The sequence below is a fragment of the Podarcis muralis genome, chromosome 7 (genome assembly GCF_964188315.1).
Source record: "Podarcis muralis chromosome 7, rPodMur119.hap1.1, whole genome shotgun sequence".
Lineage (NCBI taxonomy): Eukaryota > Metazoa > Chordata > Lepidosauria > Squamata > Lacertidae > Podarcis > Podarcis muralis.
Window position 1 is genome coordinate 59,561,553 of NC_135661.1, and position 15,378 is coordinate 59,576,930.

Sequence of the window (15,378 nt, forward strand, 5' to 3'; positions counted from 1 at the left end):
ATGGACCCCACCAGGAACCACAGAGATGTGGTATGGGCAAGGCTAAGAGAACAAAAGGACCATAATGGCATCGTGAGCTACTCACCGAGTGGCCCAAGTCTTTGTCCACTACTCCATGCTGGCCTGGAGGCCAAGACAGCTGCCACACAGAAACATGGAAGCATTCACAACATTAGCAGCTGAACTAAGCTCACAGGAGTCCCCTGGGGTTGGATAGGAGGAACACAATGTGGGACATGGGATCCACGTGGGGCCAGTATCACCATCCAGCACGACAGCAGGGAGGGCTTTGAAGTTGGCAGGAAACCTCTGGGTTTTCTTAGCAGCCTTGGAACCTTTTGTGGTCAAACAAGTGCTGAGAACAAGCTTCTAGAGCTGTCTGTGCAAAGCACTCGGAGGGCAGGAAATCAGCAGAGAAGGTGGCGAGAGAAAGAGAGAGAAGGACAGGGTATGCGTCTGAGATCTCCTGGAGCCTTTTGGCACTCTAGACACACTATGATTCACTGCCCAATGTGGTGAGGAAGAAGCCATTTCCCTCCCTTTCAATTTGTGGGAACCGGAGAGAGACTAGTTTTCACAATCCCTGCTAACAGGTAAGTGATGGAGGGCAAATATGGCCAGGTGAGACGTGGACAAGGACCAGGTAGCCCCATATAGTTCTCAACTCTAGGCAAGAATTGTACACACAGACACAGGAATTCTCTCCCAAGGAAGACCTGCCAAGTCGATTATATTTGTTCTTTTATGTGGACATTAAAACATTTTATTTGGTTGTGGTGGGGAGGCTTCTGAGTTAAAAGCGTCATAACATTATCTCCCATTGTTTATTTCTTTAATGTAATGATTTTATTACAATTTCAACATCTGCACTGATCTTTCTTTCTTTCTTTCTTTCTTTCTTTCTTTCTTTCTTTTGGGGCCCTGTAGGTAGAAAAGCAGACAGTGCATTTAAAATAAAAAAATTGAAAAAGATTAGCTTAAAATGAGAGGCACAAACCTTTAAGCAAGCAAACACAAACCTTTTCTCCCTTTAAAAATGTAGACATCAATATACATATGTTTGTGTGTGTGATATGTTTATAGCCTTACTGAGTGAATCTCAAATATCACATAAAGTTTACACAGAAATGCAATGTGTGCAACGTAAATTATGTATATATCCACATAAACACAATAAAGATACATGACAATTAAATGAATAAGAGAGAAAAAAAGAGATGAAAGAAAACATTTTTGTAAGTTGCCTTAAGTTTCATTTTTTAAAAGATATAGTAAACCAAAATAATAATAGAATTAATAGTTGAGGTGGATAAAAGTGCTTCAGTACAAATATTGCATTGTGTTAATTAATGTGCATACTATATAATAATGTCTATTGTACAGGCTGAAACAGCAGTATTTAACATTTACATAGCACTTGAACCAGCTAGAATTCTGGGAGTAAGTCCCATTGAAATAATAGGAGCATGAAGAGATATGCACTGTAAGAGTGTTCAAAGCACCTTGAATACCCAGTCTTGTTGCAGACCTTCACCCACCCTGTAAAGTAAGCTCTGGAAAGCGCTATTACTACGGGAGCACATGTTCCAAAAATGTTAAATCTGAATTACTCCCTGGCAAATGTGTTGCAGACTGCGACGCCCATGAATGCGTGTGTGCAGCTGAGGCAACACTGGAATTGGTAGTTCTCTTCGTCATTGGTAATCCCCATAGTTCCTGCAGTGCCCCACACCAGCTTTCAGCGATTGCATTGCTTATTTAATTTATACCCCAACTTTTCTCCAGGGAACTCAAGGTGGCATACATGGTCCTCCCTGTCTCCATTTATCCTCACAGCAACCCTGCGAGGTAGGTTAGGCTGAGAAGCAGTGATGGGGCCAAAGGTCATGCCTCATGGGAGGATTTGAACCCTGATCTCTTACCTCCTTGTCCAACATTCTAACCACTATATCACACTGGGAAAACAACAACAATAATTAATACCCTGCTACAACATACTGCATTTTTATAAAGTTTTTCTCAACCATTGCACCATTTTTAGATTTCCGCCCCAGACCTGAGTCCTTGTTTATAAGGAAAGGGGTGCCATATCCCCTAAAGACACCACAGTCTCTGCTGGCCTTCATTCCAATGAAACCAAACCCTGGATAAGTTCAGAAACCTCTGGAGTTTCTCACCCCTTGGGATTTTGGGGTATCTCATGTAGGGGCTCATTTTGCAGCTTCGTACAACACACAAGCAATATGATTTATAACATTTCAGTCTTTTTCTTCCAGAATAATTATAATATTTTCCCAATAACAAATGATTATTATATTTATTCAGGGTGAACGTCACCCTCTTCCTCCCTTAAATCTTGATACATAAGGTAACGTTGTAGGGGAACTACAACTTGGCAGTTCTTTAATTTGCTCGGCGAAACACAAAGACATCAACTTTAAACAATTTTTTTGATCTTGGGCTTTCCAATCCTTTTGATCAGATGAACTGAAATAATTAACGCTATAAACACCCAGTGTAAAAAAACACAAAGCTAGGCTATGCCTGATAGATATCCTTCTAAATCATTGGTAGTTTTAATAAATGTATTGTAATCCTGTTACTATCTTCTCCTGCAGATCAAGGATCTAATCTAATCCTTAATCAGGATCCTTAATCTAATCCTAGAGGGTCCATCTACTTAAGCATTCTTCGTTGTTATAGTAGCCTGTGACTTAAACATAAACTGAGTTGTATTTTTTACCTTCACCTTAGCTATAGTAGCAGTCGTTAAGTAATCAAACTTAGCTATAGCTATAGTAGCAGTCGTTTAGTAATCAAACAATGAACAATATTTTGACAGAAGTTATTCTGCTAAAGCCTGGATTTGCTCGCTAGTGCATAAAATTGGCAATTATTCTATTCCATTACCAAAATCTAAAAACTGTACTGAAAAGTGAACCTTTACTTCTATCAATAATTGGCCCAATCCTCGTGAACAAACCTTGTTAGACTTCAGGGAGGAACATGCAGTGATAGGCGATTTTTGTTTTGTTTTTGTACTTTCAAACCATCCCACTCCCTTAGCTGTCAACACTTGAATCATGGGTATAACCAGACTTCCTCCCACATACTTAGCAAAGAAAAAAGAAAAAGAAATTGTGCATCATATTGGAAAGATTTTCTAGTTCTGGGTTTTCATTACCTCCCACAGTTTTATGCGTATTTTCTTGTATCAGGTTTAGGGAAGTTTCAAACACTAGACATTTAATTCCTCATTCACCTAGGTTTTGTGGGGCATCCACATGATGTCAGCATTCAACAATTTGCCCTCCTGTGTTTTCCCTATAGTTCTTCCATCATTTCTCAAGATTGCAGAAAGTCCAAATTTGAATAGAAGCGGTTACATCATATGCAGTATAGCAGGGTCCCCACCAGAATGATTCATCTGCTGCATGTTTTTATGTTGATATTTCTTGAAGAATGTGAAATACATTTAAAAAAAATCAGGATGATCCTTAATAAATAGCTGACACCTTATAACTTCTGCACAGGCAAAGCAGGGTGAATGCTCAATAAACAGGAAATCTGAAGGTCTTCTTCTTCTTCTATGGCTATCATTCGTAGCCAAGTAAGATTGTCTTCCATGAACATGGTCTTAATAGTGAGTCTGTAAGTCACTGTGGAGGCCAGTTCTGGATCCACACATCCTTCCACAGTGGGGACATAGGTTTATGGGTGGAAGTTGATCATGGTGAGGGTTTGCCAAATGTGCCTTCCTCTTAGCTCGTTTCTCCTTTTCGTCATGAGTTCTAGCGTCTTCAAAGTCAATGACACCTTTGGTAAAGGCTGTTCTCCAATTGGAGCGCTCGCAGGCCAGTGTTTCCCAGTTGTCGGTGTTTATACTACTTTTTTTTAGATTTGCCTTGAGAGAGTATTTAAACCTCTTTTGTTGACCACCAGTATTACGCTTTCCATTTTTAACTTCGGAATAGAGTAGTTGCTTTGGAAGACAATAATCAGGCATCCACACAACATGACCAGTCCAGCGAAGTTGATGTTGAAGACCATTGCTTCGACACTGGTGATCTTTGCTTCTTCCAGTATACTGGCATTAGTTTGCCTGTCTTCCCAAGTGATGTGCATAATTTTTCGGAGACACTGTTGATGGAATCTTTTGAGGAGTTGGAGATGGTGTTTATAAGTGGTCCGTGTTTCACAAGAATTCAGTAAGGTTGGTAGTACAATAACTTTGTAAACAAGTGTTTGGGTTTCTCTGCAAATGTCCCTGTTTTCAAACACTCTGCACTTCAATCAGGAGAAAGCTGCACTCACAGAGCTCAGGTGATGCTGGATTTTGGCATCAATGTTGGCTCTTGTGGAAAGATAACTGCCCAGGTAGGAGAAGTGATCAACAATTTCCAACATTACACCATTGAGTTGGATTTGTGGCGCTGCAGAGGTTGTTATGTGCTGTTGGTGCAGCACTTTGGTTTTTTGGATGTTAAGCGACAGGCCAAGCTTTTCGTAAGTTTCTGCAAAGATATTTAGGATGGTTTGGAGGTCATCCTCTGAGTGTGCACATTCTACGTTGTCATCAGCTTATGAAGCTCTATGAAGGAAGTTACCGTGACCTTATTCTTTGCTTTCAGTCTACTCAAATTAAAGAGCTTTCCATCTGTTCAATATATGATTTCTACTCTGATGGGGAGTTTCCCTTCAACAAAGTGTAGGATCATGGCAATTAAAATAATGAATAGAGTTGGGGCGATAACACAACCCTGTTTAACACCTGATTCCACTGTGAATGGTTCACTTTGAGAGCCATTGTTATCATGGAGGAGTTGAATGATGTTCACAAATTTATCTGGGCAGCCAGTTTTCAGAAGGACAGTCCATAGGGCATTACAGTTTACATTGTCGAAGGCCTTAGGTCAATAAATGCCATATACAGGGGTTAATTTTGTTCTCTGCATTTTTCTTGAAGCTGTCGAGCAGTGAAAATCATGTCCACTGCCCCCTAGAAAGTCTAAAACCATTTTGGGATTTTGCCTCTTAGCTCTCCCATCTTCTTTAAGGGGCCTGGTTGTGACAGGTGTGTGCTGACATATTGAACCTATTGCCACACAGGGCACCTTCACTATGACCTTTCTAGCCTGTGCCATTTTATCAAGCTGTATTTATTTAAAATATATATTCTAATTAGTGTTAACATGCATATATATATATATATATATATATATATATATATATATATTTGCTTTCGTAGATTTTCACGGGTACAGGAATGTACCACAAAACCACAGCTCGCCCCTATACACGAAGCCAAGCCAGAGCACAACTAAATGTAGTACACCCATCTTCTCAGAAAAACTCTTCACAAAGTTCAAGAGGTCAAGACACAAAGGCTTTAGCAACTAATCCACACCTAATGACCCACCTAAGTGGTACTCAGGATATCACTCAAGAAATCACTCAAGATATCCCTCAAGCAATTAAGGAACAAAAGAAGAAAAGGCACACTAGCCTGGGAACTTCCTCTCTGCCCAGAACCTCCTCAACAGTATTTATAGGAACTCAAACACTGAGATCCTGCTCTGTTCCAGTAACAAGAAGCCGAAAGCACCAGCCTGAAGATGACGAGTGAGACCTCGTCGAAACGTCGCCTAGACACCCCAACTTTTACACGGGAAGATACCCGAGGACACCAAAACCTGCATATATATATATATATATATATGAAAAATTAAATTATTTGTGCAATAAGATTTAAATGAAATAATATTTATGTACTAAAGTTTTAAAATCACCATCTCCATTAATTTGCATGGGAGAAGGTAAGGCTGCATCGCCAAAATGAATAGTGAAAGGCACACAGACACTCATCCTTGGTCCTGGGTGCAGAGCAGGATGTTGCCTGCTCTGCACCCAGTTTTCAGAGGTGCAGCTTTCCCCAATCCATGCCAATCATTGAAGGCAGCCATGTGGTTTTAATAGCGTTTGTTTAATTTGAGCACTATAACACCTTTGTGTGTACAGTGGTACCTCGGGTTACAGACGCTTCAGGTTACAGACGCTTCAGGTTACAGGCTCCACTAACCCAGAAATAGTACCTTGGGTTGAGAACTTTACCTCAGGATGAGAACAGAAATTGCGTGGTGGCGGTGCGGTGGCAGCAGGAGGCCCCATTAGCTAAAGTGGTACCTCAGGTTAAGAACAGTTTCAGGTTAAGAATGGACCTCCAGAACGAATTAAGTTCTTAACCCAAGGTACCACTGTAATTTGTAGGAGTGTGTGATCACTATTGATATAGAACAGAACATGGAAGAGAAACCTTTGTAAACTGAGGCTCCGCGGCGGCAGATGGTTGTGGGACAAGCAGGTGTCTGGATTTTTACCTCTTTAAATATGGCAACCCTGTTGTAAATGACTCCCCCCTTTATTTCACCCTGCCTTTTATGCCTCTGTGTGTCTACTGGGTTGGGATTGGGCAGGGCAGTGGGTGGGACAGGATGGGACAGGACGGCCAGGTTGAGAGCCACACGAAACTTGAAAACTATGGTAAATTAATTGCCATTCTCCCATTTTCATGCATGTTTCCCTCCACTCATGCACTGTTTGCACCAGTCAGGCATGAATCCATTGATCCAAATCTGGGGTTCCTTTTGACCCCCACCCCCCAATTATTCAGAACTGCTAGCCAGTGATCAACCATAGCTGCTCTATGAAACCAAATTATATGGATGGAATAAATTTCCAGGGGGGTTGAGGATCCATCCACATACTACATGAGGTGACTGAACATAATGAGACATGTTAAAGGTTATGTTTATGCATTTATTGATTTCCACCCACTGGGCAATCCTGCATCAAATGAAACAGCCCCATGTCTGTGTTATGGCAAAACCAACATTCATCCATGTGTCAATTCTAAGTTCATAGAATCTCACCCAGGTGTAATATTCACATGTCTAAATGCTGTATAATGCAAACAGGGTTAGAGGTCAGCCGCTGGTTTAAAACAGAAATTGTGTCGAAGGAATCTTGGTTTTAATGTATGTCATATGCTCAAATCCACACCGTCCTAACCTTCCGGGTGTTTTTGGACTTCAACCCTGCAAGATCTGGAAGGTCTCAGATTTGCTGGTTTTTGTTTATACAGTGGTACCTCAGGTTACATACGCTTCAGGTTACATACGCTTCAGGTTGCAGACTCTGCTAACCCATAAATATTATCTCGGGTTAAGAACTTTGCTTCAGGATGAGAACAAAAATCGTGCTACGGCGGCACGGCGACAGCAGGAGGCCCCATTAGCTAAAGTGGTGCTTCAGGTTAAGAACAGTTTCAGGTTAAGTACGGACCTCCGGAACGAATTAAGTACTTAACCCGAGGTACCACTGTATAATTAAATCATAAAATCATAGACTCATATTATGCTTTGTAATATTTTTACGTGAGCCAAATATAAAGACACAACCGGGGTGCCAACTTGAATGAAATATGGGGCGGGGGGTAAGCGCCGCCCTGCATAATCAATCACATTATATGGTTCACGCACACCATTTGAATGACAATGTTCATTAACTTTGGGGGCCCCCGGCGCCATAAAATATTTTATTGGGGGGGGGGGTGAAGATTCCTCAGACCCCAGGAGTTGGCTCCTATGGACGCAACAGGAATAACAGATGGTGGAATGTGGGGTGGACTTGCAGTAATAGTGTTAAGGTTGTGAGGAAAGCAAACAACAACAACAACAACAACAACAACAACAACAACATAGGACACCCCATTCCTGTTCTAAGAAAACTCTTTCTCTCTCCCTCTTCCCACAGTGTCTCCATTTAATTCTTTTGACTTGATGAATGTTATCCTTAGCAGAACGGGGACGTGAACCTGACTTTATAGCCTGCCTCTTGTTTTCCCCATGCAGAGATTATGGGTTGCTGCTGCAGTGACTACGATGATGACTGGGAGGAGAACATAGAAATTTGTGAGACATGCCATTACCCTATTGACTCTGCCACCAAGTCCCAGGTGAGAGACTTTGCAAAAGTTGCCACACAGTAACTAGATTAATTGTATCACTCCTTTTCTTAAAAGCCCACACTAGCTCCTTATCAGGTTTTGCATAAACTTCAAGACCTAGCTGCTCACTCTCCCCACTCTGATAATAAGCCCAATTGCACCTTTCTACTGTTTAATCCATTTCCTGCCCCAACCTGTCCATTAAACTGCAATGCATAATTTTAGATGCTGGAATTCAAGTTGTATGTCAACCTGCCCCAGCAGGGCAACTTTTAATTCTAGCCAACTCTGCATAAAGTGTTTGCCCCACTTTGCTTCCACATAAATTTTCTCATTAATGTGACAAAGCCCAAGAAAAATAAGGGGGAAGTCATAAAACTATAGGGCTGGTGGGAAACCCGAGGATCACTGCTATGGAAGGATCCTTGATTTGAACTTTGTTTCTTCCACAGAGGCTGATTTCCAATGGGTCGGAAATGTACAATCCTCTGATATCTTGCGAAACTGTTCCTCCTCCCAGCTCACCTCTTCAAGGTTAAAATCTTGCCTTTCTTCCAACTTCTAACTATAGCACAAAGACTGTCTGGATTTATTGGGGATGCAAAAACGGTCTTGGAGTGGATTTGTCAAATAGGCAACTCAAGAGCAGAGACCAACTAGGCCAGGGGCCATTGCCAGTGTAGTGGTAGCTAGCAGAGAGAGGCCCAGACCACTGTGCTCTCTGTCTTGAAAGACCTCCATTTTAGTGTTATCTGAAACATATCAAAGGAGCCTGGGGTGAACTTCTCTGATTGCTCTACAGGCACCACTAAAAACATTCCTCCCACCCTCTACAATGGTGAATGCTTGGGTTGTTTCTGTGATTGATCCAGTCTTTGCTTGTTTAATAAATTTCTGTTCTGGTTTTCCATGCTAGCACATACAAACCATTACAACAATCAAAATCATAGTCAAGCATAACACAACTAGCAAGACTAAGGTCAGAATAAGGCAGACTAAAGACATTTTTAAAACATCTATACCCCATGGAGATGAACCTTGAGGGTCCTCCACAAAGCAAGAAGAGAGAGGGGCCAGCAGGTCTTCTTGGGAAGGGCATTCCACAGTTTTGGTGCCAACACCAAAAAGGCCCCGTGATTCAATCTTGAGACATGAGCAGGATCACATTATGACATGATAGCCCCGGAGAAAATATTAAAGTCCTTCATGGAGTACAGCCTTCTCCAGCCTAGTGCCCTCCAGATGTTTTGGGTTACAAATCCCATTAGCACAGTCAGTACATGCTGGCTGCAGCTGATGAAGGTGGTGTTCCAAAACATCTGGAGGGCACCACGTTAAGGAAGGGGGGGTAGTGGATGTTATGTAAGCTGAATTCAAAATAACATCTCTTCTAATCCTGAAACCTGGTTTGTCTTATAGTGACATGCTGATTTTCTTTATAGATAAACTGGTGGTTGCATTATATGATTATGAGTCGCTGCATGATGGAGATCTGGTGCTCCGGAAAGGTGAACAGCTCCGGGTACTGGAAGAGTAAGTCTTCTACCACGTTAGAGTGTCACCTTTAGGTCTGGCACACCAACAAAATAATCATCTGTCACACCCAAGCAGCAGCAGCAGCAGCAGCAGCTGCATTGTGGGTTTGCATCCCATGATACATGGCCTTCTACCATGCCATTCAGAAAAAAATGTTGACCTCTTTTGACCAAGACACTATGGTTGAACACGCTCATACTTAGAATGGTAGATGCCATAAGTTGGACGTTCACTGAAACAGTGGGGGGAATTCCATATTTTTCGATGGTTGAAACCCTTATCATTGTGTCTGCTGGCATTTGGAGTTAAATGCTCAATAGAAGCTGAACTGAATAAAGAAATGAAAACAGACCCCCCCCCCCCGGAAGCAAATACAGTGGTGCCTCGCAAGACGAAATTAATTCGTTCCACGAGTTTTTTCGTCTTGCGATTTTTTTCGTCTTGCGAAGCACGGTTTCGGAAAAGTTTTGGAAAAGCTTCAAAAATCACCAAAGTCTTCAAAAACCTCAAAAAAGCTACCACACCGCATGCTATGAGTTGCTCCTCGAAGTCAAGTCGCAACTGTATTAACGGTTTTAAGAAAAAGGAAACAAACTTGCAAGACGTTTCCGTCTTGCGAAGCAAGCCCATAGGGAAAATCGTCTTGCGAAGCAACTCAAAAAACCAAAAACCCTTTCGTCTTGTGAGTTTTCCGTCTTGCGAGGCATTCGTCTTGCGAGGTACCACTGTAACATAGAAATCAGCATTAAACTTGTGGCTATATTCCACTATATATTTGGAGGTGGCTTTCATGTCTTGTGAAAGCAGAAATGTAATGCAGAAACTAATAGCTATGGAAAGATTGGGGGAAATGGAATTAACTGCCGTGTGAATGCAGCCCATGTGTGTTTGCTGGATTAGAATCAAAGGCAAAGGAACTCATTCAAGGTGACACAAGACTATCAGGTTTTGGTCTGTTCTTTCCCTTTGCCTGATGGATGTGGGATCAAGATCAAGCAAAGGTAGGAGAATGACTGGTATTCAATTCTTCCCCTTTAGGACTGGGGAATGGTGGAAAGCGCAGTCTCTCACCACCGGGCGAGTGGGTTACATTCCAAGAAACTTTGTTGCCAGGATGAACACCCTGGAGCAAGAGCCGTGAGTAAAAACATCTCCACTTTTCTCCACATGCAATGCCCCTCCAAAAACCCAATTAAATAGAAAGTAATCAACTGTATGATATTTTACAGTGCCATCCTAGGCATGGTTGTCCCAAAGAGTTTAATGGTGCTTAAGTGTGTAGTCAAAAAGCGCAATCTTGGATAGACATGTCTACTCAGGACCATTCCTCTGAAAGTAAGCTACAACCTTATACCCATTAACTTCCCTGAGTACATCTCACTGAACTCAATGGGACTCATTGCTTAGCGTGGCGCTGTTAGTTAATCTGTTTGTTAAGGAGAAGGGCATGCAGAAGGCCTCATATTCACAAATGATTGGTGTGACTGTGACCTTTGGGTTCTCAAGATAGAGTGGGTGCTGGAAGGGGTGTTATTCCTTGGAAATTTTGTTTAAACACACACACACACACACACACACACACACACACACCTGAAAAGTTGAACATTTTATTGATTAATGTTTTCTTTTGCTTTAAATTAAAATGGCTGTTTCCTATCTGAAGCATACTGAAAGGCTCAAACTCTGTAAACCTCTCTGTGCTACTTCTTTCTTGCAGCTGGTTTTTCAAAGCTCTCAGCAGGAAGGATGCAGAACGGCAGCTCCTGACCGCAGGCAACACGCACGGCGCTTTCCTCATTCGGGAGAGTGAATCCACCAAAGGTAATCAACAGCCGCCGCCACTGTGCCCAAATTAGGGGGCGGTGGGGGGAAGAGGGCCCTGGGCAGGCATGTGAGTCACACCCACCCACCCACCCACCCCACACATGTATCCACATAGGGTCATTCTCTCTCTCCAGGAATTGTAACAGAGGCTGGAGAAAGATTTAAAAAATTTAAGAGTCTGTGTGCACACTTTGCATCCAGTGTGCTCCTGCTTCTGGTTTGGGAAGTGGTGTGTACACATGAGATGTAGCTACAATCCACATCTATATTGTTGTTTCTTATGAAATACAGTGGTACCTCGGGTTACAGACGCTTCAGGTTACAGACTCTGCTAACCCAGAAATAGTACCTCGGGTTAAGAACTTTGCTTCAGGATGAGAACAGAAATCATGCAGTGGCGGCAGCAGTGGGAGGCCCCATTAGCTAAAGTGGTACCTCAGGTTAAGAACAGTTTCAGGTTAAGAATGGACCTCCAGAACAAATTAAGTTCTTAACCCGAGATACCACTTGTTATGTACTGAGTTGAATAGGATCCAAACTGCAGCAGTCTGATTGGTCTTAGAACAATGCAGCAGTATGATTGGTTGGCAGGAACCACCCAATCATGCTCCAGATAGAAGTGAATCCACAACCTGATTGGCTTACAGTAGAATTCCAGAATTAGCCAATCATGCGCAGCCCATTGTGTAAATAATGTATATAAAGCAGACCCCTCAGACATTCATTCATTCCTCCTCACCACTATGAGCTGAATAAAGAGCATGAAATCACTTTGCAACTCTGAGTATATTTCACTGGCGACGAAGGTGGGATCCCGCTGAGCTGACTGCCACACACAGCACCGCAGCACCGCCACCTGCCGCACCGCTGCCTCGCACCGTGTATCCAGGCTTCAGCTCCGGGACACAAGGAACTCACAATGGCAACCGACAGCAGCTTCTCGCCGTTCAACCCAGCATCTGGAGACTGGGAAGCGTACGCCTCCCGTTTCACCTTCCTCCTAGAAGCCAAAGGGGTCACCGATGCAGAAGACGCCAAGAAGAGGGCAATATTCTTCAGTGTCTGCGGAGAGGAGACGTTTGAAATCGCCCGGGCTCTCCTTGCACCTGAAGATGTTGCTACTGTTCCATACAAAACAATAATGGAACAGCTGAAGGGGCACTTTTCACCACAGCCCTCAGTGGTGGCTTGTCGAAATGCCTTCTACGCAAAGCGGCAAGCCCCTGGGGAAACCATAACTGGGTTTGTGACCTCTCTCCGCCAAGCTGCCCGGTTCTGCAACTTCTCAGAGCTGGAGAACATGCTTCGTGACCGCCTCGTCGGTGGCCTGAAGGATGAGAAGCTGCAACGACGCCTCTACGCTAAGAAGAACCTAACGTTCCAGGTCGCTCTGGAGGAGGCCCTGGCAACGGAAGCTGCCGAGAGGTCGACGCAAGAGGCACGGCCGAGCCAGCCATCCCAACCAAGGGTCCACCACGAAGACCTCACCGACGACTCAGGATCCGACAGGGAGGAGGTGCACAGAGTACAGCAGCGCACTCAAGCAGCCCACATACCACAGCTGCCTCGACGAGAAGGAGGGAACTGCGCAAGCTGTGGAGAAAGTCACGAGAGGAGGACCTGCCGTTTCCGCAACGCAGAGTGCAGGCAGTGCAGAAAATTGGGACACATCGCCCGGGTGTGTCGGGCTCGGCCCACCCGACGCCAGGCATCAGATGACCAATCCAAGAGCCTCAGGTCCCGGGGCCCAACGCACCAAGGCAACTCAACGGAGCTCACGGACTTCCAGGTATACCAGTTGCCCCACCCCAACGTAGAGAAAATTTATGTAGAGGTACAGATAGAGGGGGCCCCATGCCGCATGGAGCTTGACACGGGTTCAACTCTATCCATAATCTCGGCAAGGACCTTAAGGAAACTGTGTCCTACTGGGGGTCCCAAACTCAGGCCAGCCCCATTCACCCTCCGGGACTTCCAGAAACGTAAGGTCCCCACAATGGGGGTGGGGACCTTCAGGGTGCAATACCGAGGGCGGACGCGGCAACTGGACTTGCTTGTGGTCAAGGGCCCCTACATTAGCTTACTGGGATTGGCATGGTTTGGACCACTGGGGCTAGCCATCACCGGGGTGAACCACATGAGCTTACAAGTGGACGTGGACGCCATATGCAAGGAATTTCCGGGGGTTTTCGATGGGAAATTGGGACAGTATACGGGGCCCCCCATTGCTCTACAGCTTGACCCCGCAGTACGACCGGTCAGGCTCAAGGCCCGCCGGGTCCCGTTCGCCCTGAAACCCCGTATAGATGAGGAATTGGACCGACTCGTGGAGCAAGGAGTGCTGGAGCCGGTGCCTAATGCCCCCTGGGAAACCCCAATCGTCACACCCGTCAAGCCTAATGGTTCGGTACGCATCTGCGCAGACTACAAATGTACCATAAACAAGGCCCTCATGGCCCATGCATACCCAGTGCCAGTGGTCAGCCATGTCCTTGCCACCCTGGCTGGGTCGAAAATTTTTGGCAAGCTGGACTTGGCCCAAGCATATCAACAGCTGCCAGTAGATGAGGCTACAGCAGAGGCACAGACGATTGTGACGCACAGAGGAGCGTTCAGGGTAAAGCGGCTGCAATTTGGGGTCAGCGTGGCACCAGGCATATTCCAGAATCTAATGGACTCTCTCCTTAAAGGGATTCCTGGTGTCACCCCCTTCTTCGATGATGTGTTGATTGCCGGGCCCACACCAGAGGAGTTTGAGGACCGCCTCCGCACCGTTCTGCACCGTTTCCAGACGGCGGGTCTCAAGGTGAAGCGGGAAAAATGTCTACTAGGAGTGCCTCAGGTGGACTTTCTGGGATTTATGGTGGACGCAGAAGGGGTCCACCCGACTGGGGACAAGGTACGGGCCATTTGTGATGCCCCAGCGCCCAAGAACAAGACTGAACTTCAGGCCTTCTTGGGACTATTGAACTTTTACCATTCCTTCCTTCCCCACAAGGCGGCGGTAGCGGAGCCCCTACACAGACTCCTGGACAAGCGGGCCCCTTGGGTGTGGGGCCAGCGTCAGGAGGCCGCATTCCAGGCAGTCAAGGACTTGCTTGTCTCAAACTCGGTCTTGGCACACTTTGACGAGAGGCTGCCGGTGGTGCTAGCATGCGACGCCTCGCCCTATGGCATTGGCGCTGTCCTGGGACACCAACTCCCGGATGGAAGAGAGGTACCGGTGGCATACTTTTCCCAGACACTCAACGAAACCGAGCGGAACTACTCGCAAATCGACAAGGAGGGTCTGGCAATCGTGAAGGGAGTAAAAAAATTCCATGATTTCTTGTATGGGCGGCCCTTCACCGTGGTGACTGACCACAAGCCGTTGCTTGGCTTGTTTGCCCCCGAAAAGCAGACCCCCCAAGTGCTGTCTCCTCGCGTCCTCAGGTGGTCAATTTTCCTTGCCAGCTACCAGTATGCACTGATTCACCGCCCTGGGAAGGCGATGGGCCATGCGGACGCCCTCAGCAGGCTACCACTACCGGAAACAGGCCCCGACCCAGCACCTGCACAAGAGGTTATGAGCCTGGAGCTGCTTCCCGACCGCCCCATTCAGGCACAAGAAGTCGCACACCATTCCAAGAAAGATAGGGTCATCTCCCGGGTCCTGGACTGGGTGTGGAGGGGATGGCCCAGCAGCAGCCCCGGGCCAGAATTCGCCGGCTACACAACCCGCAAACATGAACTGTCAGCCCACAAGGGGTGCCTGTTATGGGGAAGCAGGGTCGTTGTTCCCCAGCCCCTCCGCAAAAGGGTCCTCACAGCCCTACACGAGACACACCCAGGGGTAGTAAGAATGAAAGCCCTTGCCAGGAGTTATGTGTGGTGGCCGGGGATCGACGGAGAGATAGAGGCCTGGGTCAAACACTGCCAGGCCTGCCAAGAATCCCGCCCAGATCCCCCAAGGGCCCCAGTCCAGTCCTGGGAGTCCGCCCGAGCACCATGGTCACGCCTGCATGTGGACTTCG

The 15,378-nt window shown here is 45.5% G+C and overlaps 1 protein-coding gene across 1 annotated transcript in view; it reads left to right on the plus strand.

The window, feature by feature from the left end:
* Positions 1-336: 336 nt before the first annotated feature.
* Positions 337-15,378, plus strand: part of LCK (LCK proto-oncogene, Src family tyrosine kinase) — a 28,726-nt gene continuing 13,684 nt past the window's right edge. The window contains exons 1-6 of the mRNA XM_028739019.2: positions 337-593; positions 7,911-8,014; positions 8,458-8,539; positions 9,448-9,538; positions 10,580-10,678; positions 11,259-11,362. Of these exons, the coding sequence (XP_028594852.2) occupies positions 7,916-8,014; positions 8,458-8,539; positions 9,448-9,538; positions 10,580-10,678; positions 11,259-11,362 (475 nt within the window). The 5' untranslated portion in view covers positions 337-593; positions 7,911-7,915. The remainder of the gene's footprint in view (positions 594-7,910; positions 8,015-8,457; positions 8,540-9,447; positions 9,539-10,579; positions 10,679-11,258; positions 11,363-15,378) is intronic.